The sequence below is a fragment of the Rutilus rutilus genome (assembly GCF_951802725.1).
Source record: "Rutilus rutilus genome assembly, chromosome: 10".
NCBI lineage: Eukaryota > Metazoa > Chordata > Actinopteri > Cypriniformes > Leuciscidae > Rutilus > Rutilus rutilus.
In genome coordinates, this window is record NC_140215.1 from 24,930,653 (window position 1) to 24,946,200 (window position 15,548).

Sequence of the window (15,548 nt, forward strand, 5' to 3'; positions counted from 1 at the left end):
ATCAACCAATGAGAGCTCTTTGTCATTCGCGCCATGGGTGTCGACGAGCATGCGCGATGACAGAAGAGACGAGCTTGATTGAGAGGAGCAGACGCAATCTGATCGTCGTGATCCATTTTATAAATCTTAGATTGAAAATCTTTGAACAAGTATGAGAAAGTTTGAGATCTAATTAATTTGATGCATTCTGAATAAGAAGCCGACTGAATAGAGGAATACATTCTACTTGTTGACCGACGCCTTTCTGATCACGCACGCCTGTAACGTTAGTTGAAGTGTGCCTGTGTGAGAGCAAAAGAAAAAATCGACCACAAAGAGTTTAACGTTACCGTCGCCATTGTTGGCCACGTGTCTGTATAAGAAAGAAAGCTATTGATTCAGAGGTAGGGGAAAGTGGGGTGAGTTGTGCCAGTTAGTGACTTTAAAGTGAGGCCATGGCAGTAATGCCTTCAACTTAAGGATGTACATATATTTCAGGATGTGGTGCATCCCTGAGAACAATAACTTTGGATCTGAAATAAATAGTTTCAGAAATATAGCTTTTGGGAAAAAAGTGGTCTCATGGCACAACTTGCCCCTGGTGCGGGGGAAGTTGTGCCTTTGGGGGAATACATTGGGGTAAATTGTGCCAGTGATTTCTGAAGTAAAACAACATTTTAATGTTATGAACCATAATGCTATATGAAAGCAAGATAAATTCAATACAAAATTACTCATTTAAGGTTTATTTAGATATTGTCACCCTGGAATACCATAGCATGCGCTTTTCCTACTATGGTCAATTGCATAGGGATTTTGTATTGAACATAACTCTGGATCACAGTGTCATAGAGACAAGGGGGCGGGCTCATTTTACTCAGACGACCAATCAGTCTCTCAGGATCATTGTGAAGCTATCAAGCTACGCCCTAGCAACCATTTAGAGCACCATAGCAACACAATATATGATATTTGTGAATCATTTCAGGCAAAAAGGCTTTGCTGGCAATAGATGCCTGTTGACATTGCGCTGTCTGTCAATTATGTAACATATAAGAATAAAGTGACTAGGCTAATTTCTAAACATCCTATTGTGACATAGGCCACTTAAAAACGGAATAAAACTTCTCTTTAATAACATAGTGCAAACTCAAAACTGAAATCAGTGTTAGCTAAATTAAACAAATAGCAGGCAGGCCTAAGTCAAACAATGATGAGGCATGCCCATCTCCTCACTTCTCAAGATTTTCCCCTGTGAGTATGTAGGTCTAGGTGGTCTGGATCTGGCACAACTTAACCCAGGCCCTTTGGCACAAATCACCCCAGACCCACAAGTTTGAAAAACTAGCATGATCCAGCAGTTAAGAGCTAACATCATGCTAACTGTATAGACTCATTGTGTAGCCTACTAAAGCACTAAAACATGTGTGAAATGTTTTCAAACTTGTCTATAATTGTTCAGACACTACAATCAAAAAACCTTAATCATAGAAATTTTACTTTGAAAGGGAAAAAACTGTTTTTTGCACTAAAATGTGCTTAACTCTCATGCCATGTGTCTCTCTTCTTTGGAGGATGAGTAAAAGTGATTGCTTTTCAAAATTATGTGGTCACATGACCAATTTCTTCTATGGTTTTCCAGAAACAAGGGGTGGAACTACTTACCCCCTGGCACAAATCACCCCACTCTCCCCTAAACGAATGTGATTATATTAGTTCATGAAGAAAGGGTAATTGTAACTGTATTAGATGTTATTCTGGATCTTTGATGTGGAACTTATTTTGAAATGTACTAAATGAATGTTCTGGTCTGTGATCAGGCCAGGTTTTTTTTTTCCTTCTTTGTCTTTCCGTTTTCTTTTCTTTTCTTTCTTCTTGATTTCGTGGAGACATGATGACTGCACGACCTTCTGTGACATCCTGTAGACTTCGTGTTTGATGGCGAGCCAACCAAGTTCGTAGTTCGCCGATATCCTTTACTTGAGTTTCCAGTGTTACTCGTTGGAGCACGACAAATTTGATCTAAAGAACTATTTTTGAGGGTGTATGGTCAACCACAACCCAGATTTGAGAGACATTGAAACTTTTACGAGAAATACTTGAAGTTCTTTTGAGAGAGAGATTATACTCTCTTTTGTTATTTCCTATTTGTTTATTTTCTCTCTGAATATTGAACTGACTATGTATATATATATTTGGAAAAAAAGTGCACTCGTGGGGGAAATTTTCCTAGTCAGTTTTATTGTCTATTGTTCATGTGATCTTGTAATTTACTTTTTTTAAAATCTTATTTACTTTCTTTCTTTTTTTTTTTCAAGTGAAACCAATTATATTTCTATTTCTAATTAAATCTTGTGTCTGTCTGTTACTTCTCATGATAACCCGCCGTCTCCTTAGCGATCCCTAATTCTTCTGACAGAATTCAAATCTTATCTGTATTATAAAAATAAAAATAATCTACTAAATTACTGCTGATAATCCAGACAAGTGCTGCATGTTTGATTAAATTAAAGAATGGCACTTTCCCAAGGTTTAGTTTATCTAGAGGAGTCAGACAAGGGTGTCCCGTTTCTCCCTATTTATTTCTACTTTGTGTGCAGCTACTCTCAACGTTTATCTGTGAAAGCGGTATTTAGGGTATCCGTATAGCAGATCGAGAAGTTATTATGAGCCAATTAGCAGATGACACTACCTTATTTTTAAGAGATGCTTCCCAAATCCCTATAGTAATTGATTATATAAAACTGTGAGTTAATATTAAAGATTGCACCCCATCCTCTTTTTATAATATTCCAGTTAGATCTGAAGTTACATATTTAGGCATCGTGATGATCACTAAAAATCAAGATAAACACAGTTGCTAAACACACTTCTGATTGGCAATTCATGAGTTGTTCAATTTATTTCATTACATTCATTCATTCATTTTTTTTCAAATACTCTTTACAATTGACAGTTCTCTCATGTTCTTTTTACTCATTTCACTTTTCTTTTTTGTTCAACCATTTCAATTACTCTGTGAGTCTATTCATTGACCACATCCAAAGAATCATGTCGCGTCTTATTTGCTTTTCTGTTCACTAGTTTGTTTAGTTCTACTCACTGTCCACTGTCAGAGCATTGTAGAACTCTGCGTATGTGTGAGGAATACCCTCACCTACATGTATTTTTCAGAGCCAGAAGGGCGTAAGTGTGGACTTACGCCCTTCTGGCTCCAAACATTACTCACACTTTTGTGTTAGGTCTTTATTGTTTTGTTGCTTTATTCAATACAGTTTGATCTCAGATAGGTCTTTGGCACCATTGGATAGAGCTCATCGAGACCTTTATTTTGATATCAATAACTCATATTCGCCCAAAATGCCACTTACGCCCCTCTGGCTCCAAGCCCTCGAATTATAATATTGCGAGAATCCCTTACAACTTATAAGTTCCATAAGCAAGCATTACTTGCGTGGTCTTTCATTTTTGAGCAAAACTTTTCCCCTCACCGGTACTTTATTTGGAACAACCGGGATATTGTATATAAGAATAAGTCTTTGTTTTTTAGTAATTGGTTTGAGAAACATATTTTGACTGTTTCTCAGTTATTAAATTCAGGTCTTACTTTAAATTATGAATAGTTTTTACGTAAACTCCCAGTAGGAAAACTGTGCTTTTTGTCACATCCTTCATCACGTAATTATAGAATTAGATCTCTCTTTCAAAAGGAGCTTGTAACAATTCATATGTGGCGTCATATTGGATGAATTTGGTTGACCATATTGATTGGAAAAAAGTATATACTCTGCCTTTGAAATACATAATAACTAACAAGGCTAGATAAATTTCATTCAAATTATTACACAAATTTTACCCTGCTAAAACTTTTTTGAAAAGGTTTAAGTCAGATATAGACACAAGTTGTTCTTTCTGTGGCGCCCCTGATGAAACTGCTCCTCATATCTTCTGGGATTGTCCTCATACAACTATTTTGGGACGAATTTCCTCATTTTATTAACTGCAATGTGCTTCCGGGTTTCTCTGTTTGTTAAGGATGTCATGTTTTGCTTCTTTAATATACATAAAGCTAAAACTAACAAATACTTTATTATTAATCCATTATTGCTCCTTGCAAATGAGCTATAAATTGCTATATGAAACCATATATATATATATAACCCATGTATATATGTATAAATTATGGATTTTATTATCATTTAATTGTATGTAACTTTTAAATTTTTGCTATGTACTTGTATTTTTGATACCTTGGCATTAAAAAATACAAAATACAAAATAAGGTGGTTAGAGGACCTGCCCCTCCTGAAGAATACAGAATTGTTTCCATATAAAGATAAAAGTGTTTGGAAAATGCTGAGGTGCAATAGGTGATTGTCTACAAAAAAAATTGGTGTTATGCTAGTTGAAAGTCTCCTCACGTCCTGATAGCAATCACAATGTTAAGCGGTTTAACACACATACCATTTCTCAAAATCAGGTACGCCACTATTGTTTATATAAAATATTATTTATTTTATTACAATAAAATTTATATACAATAATAGTTAATGAACAATAACAGCCATTATTCAAAAATATACAAAGATGGTGTTCTCTGGAGATCCTTCGGAGAGGGCCGTGGCAGAAGCAGCTTTCACAGGAACTTCTGGGGCGGCTAAGAGAGGAATCCTGACGTTGCTCTTCACGTCTTATTCTGTGACCTGAAACAAACAAACAAAAAAGGTTACAGTCATAGATTACAATTAGAAGAAAACATTTTTAAAATCTTTAAAATGAAAAGTGAATATAATTTTCAAAATCATTTGCAGCTGATCTTAGGCTCATTACCTTAAACCATTCATGTCGAAGGATTTTCCTCAAATAAATCCGTTGTCTTGGGCTTTCAGCGGCGGATGGGGCTCTTTATATAAAATTTATATAAAATGTATATACAATAATAGTTAATGAACAATAACAGCCATTATTCAAGAATACAAAGATGGAATACAAAGATGGTGTTCTCTGGAGATCCTTCGGAGAGGGCCGTGGCAGAAGCAGCTTTCACAGGAACTTCTCGGGCGGCTAAGAGAGGAATCCTGACGTTGCTCTTCACGTCTTATTCTGTGACCTGAAACAAACAAACAAAAAAGGTTACAGTCATAGATTACAATTAGAAGAAAACATTTTTAAAATCTATAAAATGAAAAGTGAATATAATTTTCAAAATCATTTGCAGCTGATCTTAGGCTCATTACCTTAAACCATTCATGTCGAAGGATTTTCCTCAAATAAATCCGTTGTCTTGGGCTTTCCTTCAGGAGGGATCGAATCAGGAGGCAGCATTCTGTGCAGAACGATAGAAGCGAGTCAGATTATTACTTTCAACTTTACACCTGCTGTCTTTGTATTAAGTATCAGGGGGAGGGATGGGGGGCCAGGTCCATGGAGGGAAACGGGGACAGGGAGTGACAGTCCATCGGGCGGCCAGGTTGAAGCATACTTTCCCTCGAGTGGCCAGGGCGGAGCAGGTCGTGCAGGTGGCCAGGGCTGAAACGACAGTCCATCGGACAGCCAGGGCACTGGAACAGACACCACCGGCTCAGGAACTGGAACAGACACCACCGGCTCAGGAACTGGAACCGACACCACCGGCTCAGGAACTGGAACCAACACCACCGGCTCAGGAACTGGAACAGACACCACCGGCTCAGGAACTGGAACCGACACCACCGGCTCAGGAACAGGAACAGACACCACCGGCTCAGGAACAGACACCACCCGCTCAGGAACAGACACCACCCGCTCAGGAACAGACACCACCGGCTCAGGAACAGACACCATCGGCTCAGGAACAGACACCATCGGCTCAGCGGCGGTCATCTTCTCCGAAGACACAGGCTCGGCAGACGTGATGTGAACAGGCTCGGCGGCGGCCATCTTGTCCGAAGACACAGGCTCGGCAGACGTGACGTGAACAGGCTCGGCGGCGGCCATCTTGTCCGAAGACACAGGCTCGGCAGGCGTGACGTGAACAGGCTCGGCGGCGGCCATCTTGTCCGAAGACACAGGCTCGGCAGACGTGACCGGTCGCTGGGGTGGCGCCGGCAGGGCGAGCCGCTTGGGCGGGGCCGGCAGAGCAGGGCGCCTGGGCGGCGCGGGCAGAGCAGGAAGCCTGGGCGGTGCGTCAGTGACGGCAGTCACCTCCGGGATGGTCTCCGTGTTAGGAGCCACCGGACAATCAGCTAAAGAGGCCCTTTTCCTCCGTCTCCGGACCACCGGAGTCGAGACCACCGAACCCGGGACCACCAGAACTGGGACCACCGGACTCGGGACCACCGGAACTGTCACGGAGGGCATCTTCCTTCTCCTCCTCCGTGTTCGAGAGCGAGTGGATGCTGCTGTCTCCCCGGAATCTACCGGGAACGCGGCACTCTGCTCAGTGAGACGATCCCACCAAGTGAAACATTCAAATAAGGTCATCTGAGGCTCCGCCTCTGGTTCTTTGGGGAGACTGGAGGTCTTGTCCCTCCTCCGCTGTTTCTGATGGCTATGTGCAGGCTCTGGGCTGGACGGAAACCACGGCGAACAAAGCTCTGGGCTGGGCGGAGTCAGCGGCGGATGGGGCTCTTTATATAAAATGTATATAAAATGTATATACAATAATAGTTAATGAACAATAACAGCCATTATTCAAGAATACAAAGATGGTGTTCTCTGGAGATCCTTCGGAGAGGGCCGTGGCAGAAGCAGCTTTCACAGGAACTTCTGGGGCGGCTAAGAGAGGAATCCTGACGTTGCTCTTCACGTCTTATTCTGTGACCTGAAACAAACAAACAAAAAAGGTTACAGTCATAGATTACAATTAGAAGAAAACATTTTTAAAATCTTTAAAATGAAAAGTGAATATAATCTTCAAAATCATTTGCAGCTGATCTTAGGCTCATTACCTTAAACCATTCATGTCGAAGGATTTTCCTCAAATAAATCCGTTGTCTTGGGCTTTCCTTCAGGAGGGATCGAATCAGGAGGCAGCATTCTGTGCAGAACGATAGAAGCGAGTCAGATTATTACCTTCAACTTTACACCTGCTGTCTTTGTATTAAGCTGTAAGATTCGACTATTCTATAAAGTACGGTCAGAAAATCAGAAGAAATGCTTGTATTATCCAATATCTATCTTCTATACAGCCACTTGGCTCAGGTGTTACTTTTTCGTACTTTCTTTGTTTTGTATGATTTCAATTACAGTTGGTCTTCTTTGTTGTGATGAATGCCATCTTACCGTTTGACAAGCCAGGATCAGACCAGATGTCTATGTCAATCATTTGCCTGTCTATTGGTTCTGGAAAGCGTCCACACACCAACAGGAATAAGAGCACTCCCAGAGACCACACGGTAGCTGGTTTCCCGTGGTACTTGCCCTCTGCGCAGTACTCAGGTGGGCGGTAGGATAGAGTGCCTGCAGAAAAAAGATTTGTCTGATGGGTAAGAACCATAGCATGAAATACCATAGCATGTGGTAAAAACATCTGGTGTTTTTAATTTAAAAAAATGCTGCCTCAAATGTGAGATATGGTTTAATATGATACCAATTGAACTAGTCACTAGAACTTAAGTCCCAAACTACAGGTTTGATTCATAATTCATACCACAGAAACTTTCATAGCCAGATTCCTGCAGGAGATCCCCGCACCCGAAGTCGATCAGTTTGACCTCAAGCGTTTCTGTGTTGACCAGCAGGTTCTCCAGCTTAACATCCCGGTGGAACACTCCACGGCGACAGCACATATGAGCAGCCAGTGTTGCCTGCGCCATGATAGACCGCGCTGTGTCCTCATCTAGGATGCCGTCGTGACGATTCGAAAAATGCCACAGATCTTCACAGGGTGAGGGACGCTCCAAGACCATGATATATTGGTCAGGCTGGTCCTGCCAGTCCAGCAACTCAATGATCTCTGAGACTTTGGGGCCCCTATTAGCCAGGATTAATAGGCCGACCTCTAATGGTAAGGGTGCGGGATGTCCAGGCTGGAAGAAAGATCATTATTATATGAAGGTGTTGTCATTATGTTTACATATTATAATTTGAAAACAACATAGTGAGTGTAGGCTACTTACAATGTTGATGTATTTCAGGTTCTGCGGCTTTGTGGCAATTTTCACTGCCACCTGATCAAGCAAAAAAAAAAAAAACATTGTTACATTTCTAACATGTCAAATGCAGTAAATAGTGGGAAAATATACACAAAAAGACTTGAAATGGATGTAGTGAGACAAAATAATTTGCTGGCTATATATTGTAAGAAAATGACGATACCTCAAGGCCATCCTCCAAGCGTTTCCCTTCATAAACAGAGCCGAATGATCCCTCACCAAGCATGCTGCCCATCTCATACCGGCTCAGAATGTTGTCTGCAAAAAGATGATTCAATTTAGTTGCATGGACAGCAGTGAGTTTAATGTTTGAGGTCATGGCCGTAAACTCACCCTCAGTTGTCTCGTCCGCTCTGTTGTTGTGACCTGGTGCTGGACCGACTGGACTGTGATGGACTGGAGCTGGAGGGGTTCGAACCTGATGATCTTCAAGACCACCGGATAGAGCAAGGAATATCAAACAAAAGCATGTTTAAATGCAATAAAAAAATATGAAACACTGCATAGTCATATTATGGTGATTCTTCAGTTACTATGAATTCTTAAAATAAAACAAAAAGTTCTGTTTAAATATTTAAGACATGTCCTGGAAAAAATCTTAACTTTGATCAAACTTTGGGATTTTGATATAGGTGTGAATTTGTAACATATGGTAATTAACGGCACTTCATCCAAGGGAACAGAAAAATTCCCTTAATTAATTCAGTTCCCATGAATGGCACGTTTTCCATGAATGGATACTCATATCTAGCTGAAAATGATGTAGACTATATGATGTACAGAGCACTAATAAACAGAGCATTTACACATTGTCAACTGGTCATTGGATTTACCCTCAGCGTGTCTCTCACTAATGGTTGCAGTGGTCTGATCCTCCACTTTCTGACCCTGACCTGAGCCACTGCTGTGAAGAGAGAGATGCTCTCCAGAACTCCAGTGAAGAGTGATCAGATCTACAGACCTACTCTTCTTCCTCTGTCTCTCCTGACTATCACTTTCCTCACTACTAACAGGCTGATGATATACATAGAGCACATAGAAGAGATTTGACCCTGATTTCTTTCCATATCACAATAAACAAAGAACATTTAAAACAAATGCACAAAAAGGTGTCAAAATCATCCAAATATTAATATTCAAATTCATGTGTAGCTTATTAGGGCCAATACCTCAAACCAGTTCCGGGAAAGTGCTGGACTGTGGTGGACTGGAGCTGGAGGGGTTTGAACCTGCTGATCTGCAGAAGGAAGAATTTCAAAAATTATATTTTGATATAATATGGTGTGGTCAAATATGGTAATTAATGACACTCCAGTGATATTCTCCAATGGTCATTTGATTTACCCTCAGACGTATCCATCCTCCTCCTCTTTCTCACTGGCATCTCATTTTCGGCGCTCTGATGGGAGTCGTGCTGAGCGCTAGAACTACGCTGTCTCTTCAGTGCCGGACGTCCATCATCTGGGCTCTGCTGGCTGTCTCTCTGCCACTCTCTCTCCCTGTGAGCCGGACCTGTGGGCACAGAAACATGTGGGCCTGGCATCCTTCAAACAGCAAGAAAAACAATACAAAATACAATACAATGCTCCTCAGAAATATATAAATAAATAAATTATAAAAAATAAATAAATAAATTAAACAAAACTCCAAACTCCCTCTAAAATAAGAAAAAAACAATCAAATAGAGTCCTCAGAAATAATATGAAGTTTTAAAAAATACAACGATGTAACGTTAGGGGATAACGTTATATTCTCCGATCTCCTTCTGGAATAAAAGTCTCTTCTCTGAAATCCTCCGAACAGCTTCAAACTCTCAAGATCAGCACAGAAAATATTCAGCAAAAGTATCTGAATCCGCCTCGTCGAGTCTCAACCAGAAGACAGCGATCAAAGTGTTGATATTTGCAGACTTGCAGTCAGAATTCATATCACGCGTCCCCGTCGCCATAACAAATAAAATTTGAATCACTCATATGGACGCGCGCGCACGCGAGCGCGTGAGCGCACATCGAATCTGCAAACAAACCGAATCTGTTCATGCAGGACTGAATGTAATTATTAAATAACCATTTAACAAGTGATATTATGATGTATAATTAGGGCCTACTGCTTAGCTACAAAAAGGAAGTTTAAAATTCAACCGTTAAAGCATGAAATAAGGTACCATGAATCAGTGAATTTGAGTTTGATGTGGCTATATTATCAGTGATAAAATAATCATTAAAAAATGTAATCGTTAAAAAAAAAGCATCAGACATTTAAGTCAATTCGATTCAGAGATCAGTACTAATGTTGTCCACCAGAGGGAGCCACAGGATAGCAAATCCTTTAAGATCACAGTTAATAATAATTAAGTTATAATGCTAACTTTGTTTTAAATGGTTGATATTAAAACCTTTAGATTGTTAGATTTATTCAGATATACAGAAAAATAAATGTACATATAATGAATGTGTAATATAGTGTCTATGTAATTGTCTAATGAGTTTATTAAATGACTTTTATGAGGTAAATGTAACATTGCTCTCAGGCTTTCTTAGTTTGAGTGATTACACGAGACATGATTAGTTTATTCATGATAGTTTATTTAGAAATTAGTAACAAGGAAAAAAAAAAGGTATTCAGTTAATAACCGCTTGAACTGAGGAGCTACAATGAGGTCGAAGGAGCTACAACACGCGACATTAAAAAAATGTTAAAATGGTATTTGTTTAAATTTGATAATAATATTGACACAATTTGAAATCTGAAACTTTACAACAAAGCATAAAAGCAAATTGCGAGAAGGTGCACTAGGGGAGAGCAGGGCACAAAGTAACGCTTTCTCAGTTTGTGTAAATCTAGGGTTCAGAGTATTTATTTTTTCCCACATTAATTTCCCACATGTCTAGTACAATTATGTGGCTTTGTTTTATTAATACAGTATACACTTTTTTCTTGATATACCCCGAAAGAATGGAAGTGAAATGTGACAACATGCCCCATAGGTGGGGTTCATGGTAACATGACCATATGACAGCTTAAAATGCTATCTGATCTAATCAAACAAACATACAAGACAAACTAAAATATTTTCTCAATAAAATACAATTATTAACTTTTTCATATAAAATAATGCCATTTTTGACTACGAACACAGGAAAACACAGCTATACAACATACTTCAAAACAAATGAATAATTAGTCATTTCTGAGCATTGACTCTCAGTCTTTATTCACCTTTTTCTCATGTTTTCTCAATAGAATTAAAAAAAAGAATAGAATAGAATAGCATATTTCTAAAAGATTGTAACGCAGTGTGACAACATGCCCCACCTGCACAACTGGGATTTAATTTAAAAATGACTGACTTTAAGAATTGATATTCCTTCATAAAAATAAGAAGCGAATTGAAACTCTAAATATTGACGGGACAGTGACTAATAACCCTCAAGAAGTTGCACATTTCTGTGCTGATTTTTACTCTAATCTTTAACCATCAATATTATTCTGAAGAGGCAGCTACTTTTCTTGAATCTGTTCAAAATTGCAAGACTATTTCGGGTAATGATAGAAACCTCTGCTATAGTGAAATTACTTTATTAGAAGTTAATAACTCAATTATAGAACTTAAAAACAATAAATCACCCGGAACTGATGTGCTTATCGCAGAGATCTACAAACAGTTTTCTAAAGAATTATCACCTTTTTTACTTCAGGTCTTTGAAGAAAACATACAGAATGAGACTCTCCCCCGTCATATTGCTCAACAATGATTATAACATTTTAGAGCTTATATTTGCTAAAAGACTCAAATCGGCAGTGACTTCTGTAAAAGATGCAACACAATCTGGTTTTATGAATAAAAGACATATTGTTATATAAGATTGGTTCTTGATTTATTAGATTATTCAGAATTGATACAGGAGTACAGGAGCAGAGCAGGGTTTCCCAAACTTTTCCATGACAAGGCCCCCCGAATACCTCTAGGTTCTGGCCAAGGCCCCCCTTTTGCAGGATGTGTTATTGAACCCATCGACAATACTACGCAAATGTAGAAATAAATAAATAAAACATCTAGGTGAACATCATGTGATGGTGTTTGATACCAGCCAATCAGAAAGATTACAGAGATGCACCGATTACAATTTTCTAGTCCGATTCCGATTTTTGTCATTGAGTTTGACCTGCCGATACAGATTTTAGCCGATTACGAGTTTAGTTTAGTTTTCTAACCACTTTACAGCACACACAAATATTTATTTACTATATATATATATATATATATATATATATATATATATATATATATATATATATATATATTTTTTTTTTTTTATATATAAAACACCACTTTAACCCAAACTGATGAATAAAAACAAGTTTAAATGGGTACATTTTCTATAAATATTTTTGAGTCTTCATTTTCTTTTCAGACATTGCCTACTCCAGTTCTTGTTAAAACACACTATAGGCTACATGCAAATTATGTGCATTTTAGGTAGATAGATATTTATTTTTGTCCATCAAAAGTGCACTTTCACTTTAATTGAGCGTGAGCAGCGCAGCAAAAATAGACTCGGCGCCGAAACCCTCCGCTTCACTGCTGCTCACGCGACGCTCCTGCTTGACGCTCACGCGCTGCTCCTGCTCGCGGTGTGAATGCACTAAAATGTCGCGCTGCTCGCGCTTGCTGTCTGTAGTTCACAAGGTTTCCTACATGTGCGCTCCGTGTGCACGTTTGATGCTGATGTTGCGCAATGTTAATCATGCGGCGACCGAGTGCATTTGACCGGCATAAAATCACGTGAAAATCGGCAAATTCCGGTCACCAGCCGATCAATCAGTTAATCTCTAAAAGATTAGCATTAAAAGTATAATGTTCAGATAGGCTATGCAACAAATTAGTATAATGCTATTTCATAACAATACTCATATTAACAAATATTTTTACGTTTTTTTTTACTTTTTGTTTTTGTTTTTCTCGCTATTTTTTCCCCAACTTTCTGCGGCGCCCCCACTTTGAAAACCCCGGCTTTAGAGCACCAATTTATTATTAAGTCATTACATAGATTTTGTTTTGGAGATATGTTTCGCAAAGTAATTAAAACCCTTTACAATAGAATCTGTTTGTAACACAGGTTAAATAAAGGTAATTATTTAATTTATACACAATTTAGTGATATCATATTCCCTTAATAAAAGTCGATAAGAGATGAAAAAATTAAGAATTAAAAAAATTATGCGAATTCATTCTAGATAAAAGCTCAGTGATCAACCAATGAGAGCTCTTTGTCATTCGCGCCATGGGTGTCGACGAGCATGCGCGATGACAGAAGAGACGAGCTTGATTGAGAGGAGCAGACGATATCTTTTAGAGAGTAGAAATAAAATGGCTAGATGTCAAAGTGGTTTTAGAAAAGGAAGAAATACAATGGATCCTGTGATCATTTTGGAGGAGGAAATAAGGAAGGCACAAGTGAATAAAGAAACTGTAGTAGCAGTATTCTTTGATGTGGAGAAAGCGTACGATATGCTGTGGAAAGAGGGTCTTTTAATCAAATTACATTTAATGGGAGTTGGAGGGAAAATGTTTAATTGGATTATGGATTTCTTAAATAGAAGGAATATACAGGTGAAAATTGGGGTAGATTTATCAAAGCAATATGTTGTAGAAAATGGAACACCACAGGGAAGTGTGGTTAGTCCAACTTTATTCTCCATTATGATTAATGATATTTATTTAAATCTTCCAGGGGATATAGGGAGGTCTTTATTCGCAGATGATGGTGCTATATGGAAGAAAGGTAGAAATATTGAGTATATTTTAAAGAAGATGCAGGAAGGAATTGATCAAGTTGAAAATTGGGGATTAAAATGGGGATTTAAGTTTTCAGTGGAAAAATCAAAAGTAATGGTTTTTACAAATAAAAAGAAGAATAAGGAAATTAAGCTGAAAATGTATGGAAGTATGTTAGAGAAAGTAGAATGTTTTCGTTTCTTGGGAATATACTTTGACACAAAACTAACATGGAGAGAACATATAAAGTATACAGTTAATAAATGTAAGAAAGTGCTAAATGTGATGAGATGTCTTGCTGGGTTGGAGTGGGGTGCAAGTGTTTCAGCTTTAAAATATATATACATTGCTTTAATAAGATCTAAATTAGACTATGGGAGTATTGCGTATGGGTCAGCAGCAAAGACAACATTAGCTGAATTGGATATTGTGCAAGCGTGTGCCTTAAGAATATGTTTAGGGGCAATTAAAACTTCTCCAGTATGTGCACTTCAGGTGGAGGGAGGTGAAATGCCATTGTGGCTTCGACGGAAACAACTGACTGCAAACTATTGGATAAATCTTCGAGGGCATGAGGATAGTCATCCAACAAAAAAGGTATTACAAAAGTGTTGGGAAAAGGAGAGAAGAAAGAAAGAAAGTTTTGGCTGGACAGCTGATTTAATTGCAAAAGAAATGGAAGTGTATAATAAAAGATTTGCTAATACTGTGTTATGGCCTGTTAAGCCAATTTGGACATTGGAAATTCCGAAGGTTGATCTAGAGCTTTTAGTAATTAAAGGTTGTAACAGAAATATAGATATAATCAATGAATATTTTAAATATAAGAATAAGTATAAGGACAATACGGAGATTTATACAGATGGGTCAAAGGACCTACAAACAGATGCGACAGGGTCTGCGGTATACATCCCTAAATATGAGATAGGAATTAGCAAAAGAACATCTGACAGCATAAATGTTTATGCAGTTGAATTATGTGCTATACTTGTTGCATTAGAATGGATTGAACAATGCAGGGATATTAACATTCTAGTATGCAGTGACTCAGTATCAGCTCTTATGAGTATGAAGACTGGAAAAGCTAGTAGTCATCAAGAAATATTATATGAAATCTTGTTTTTAAATTCAAGGGTATGTAGACAAGGGAAAAATATAACATATATGTGGATACCAGCACATGTGGGCATACAGGGAAATGAGAAAGTTGATAAATTGGCAAAAAAGGCAACAAAAAAAGAGCATGTTGACATTGAAATTAAATTGTCAAAATCAGAAGGGAAGAGTCTAGTGTGGAAAAAGATAATGGAAATATGGCAACATCAATGGGATCATGAAAGTAAAGGAAGACAACTATACATGATTCAAAATAAAGTAGGCAGTATAAGAGAGATGTCAAATAGAAGGACAGAACAAGTGGTACTAACAAGACTTAGGATTGGGCATTGTAAGTTAAGTGGAACTCTTCATATGTTAGGAAAACATCCCACAGGCCAATGCGATGAATGTCAAGAGGAAGAAACAGTTAGTCACATTTTTATGTCATGCAGGAAATTTATAAAAGAAAGACAAGAGTTGAAATATAGCTTACAAGAAATTGGTATAGGACAGTACAATTTAAAAAGTATATTAGGATGTGGAAAGAGTGAGCAAGG

The 15,548-nt window shown here is 38.3% G+C and overlaps 1 protein-coding gene across 1 annotated transcript; it reads right to left on the reverse strand.

Moving 5' to 3' along the window:
• Positions 1-7,198: 7,198 nt before the first annotated feature.
• Positions 7,199-8,367, reverse strand: LOC311297870 (serine/threonine-protein kinase pim-3-like; the record flags this gene model as incomplete). Its single annotated transcript, XM_084420346.1, has 4 exons — positions 8,278-8,367; positions 8,079-8,129; positions 7,610-7,988; positions 7,199-7,419 (listed from the first exon to the last, which is right to left on the reverse strand). Exons 1-4 carry the CDS (start codon positions 8,347-8,349, stop codon positions 7,199-7,201), a joined length of 723 nt encoding a protein of 240 aa, XP_084276472.1. The 5' UTR covers positions 8,350-8,367.
• Between the last annotated feature and the right edge of the window lie 7,181 nt (positions 8,368-15,548).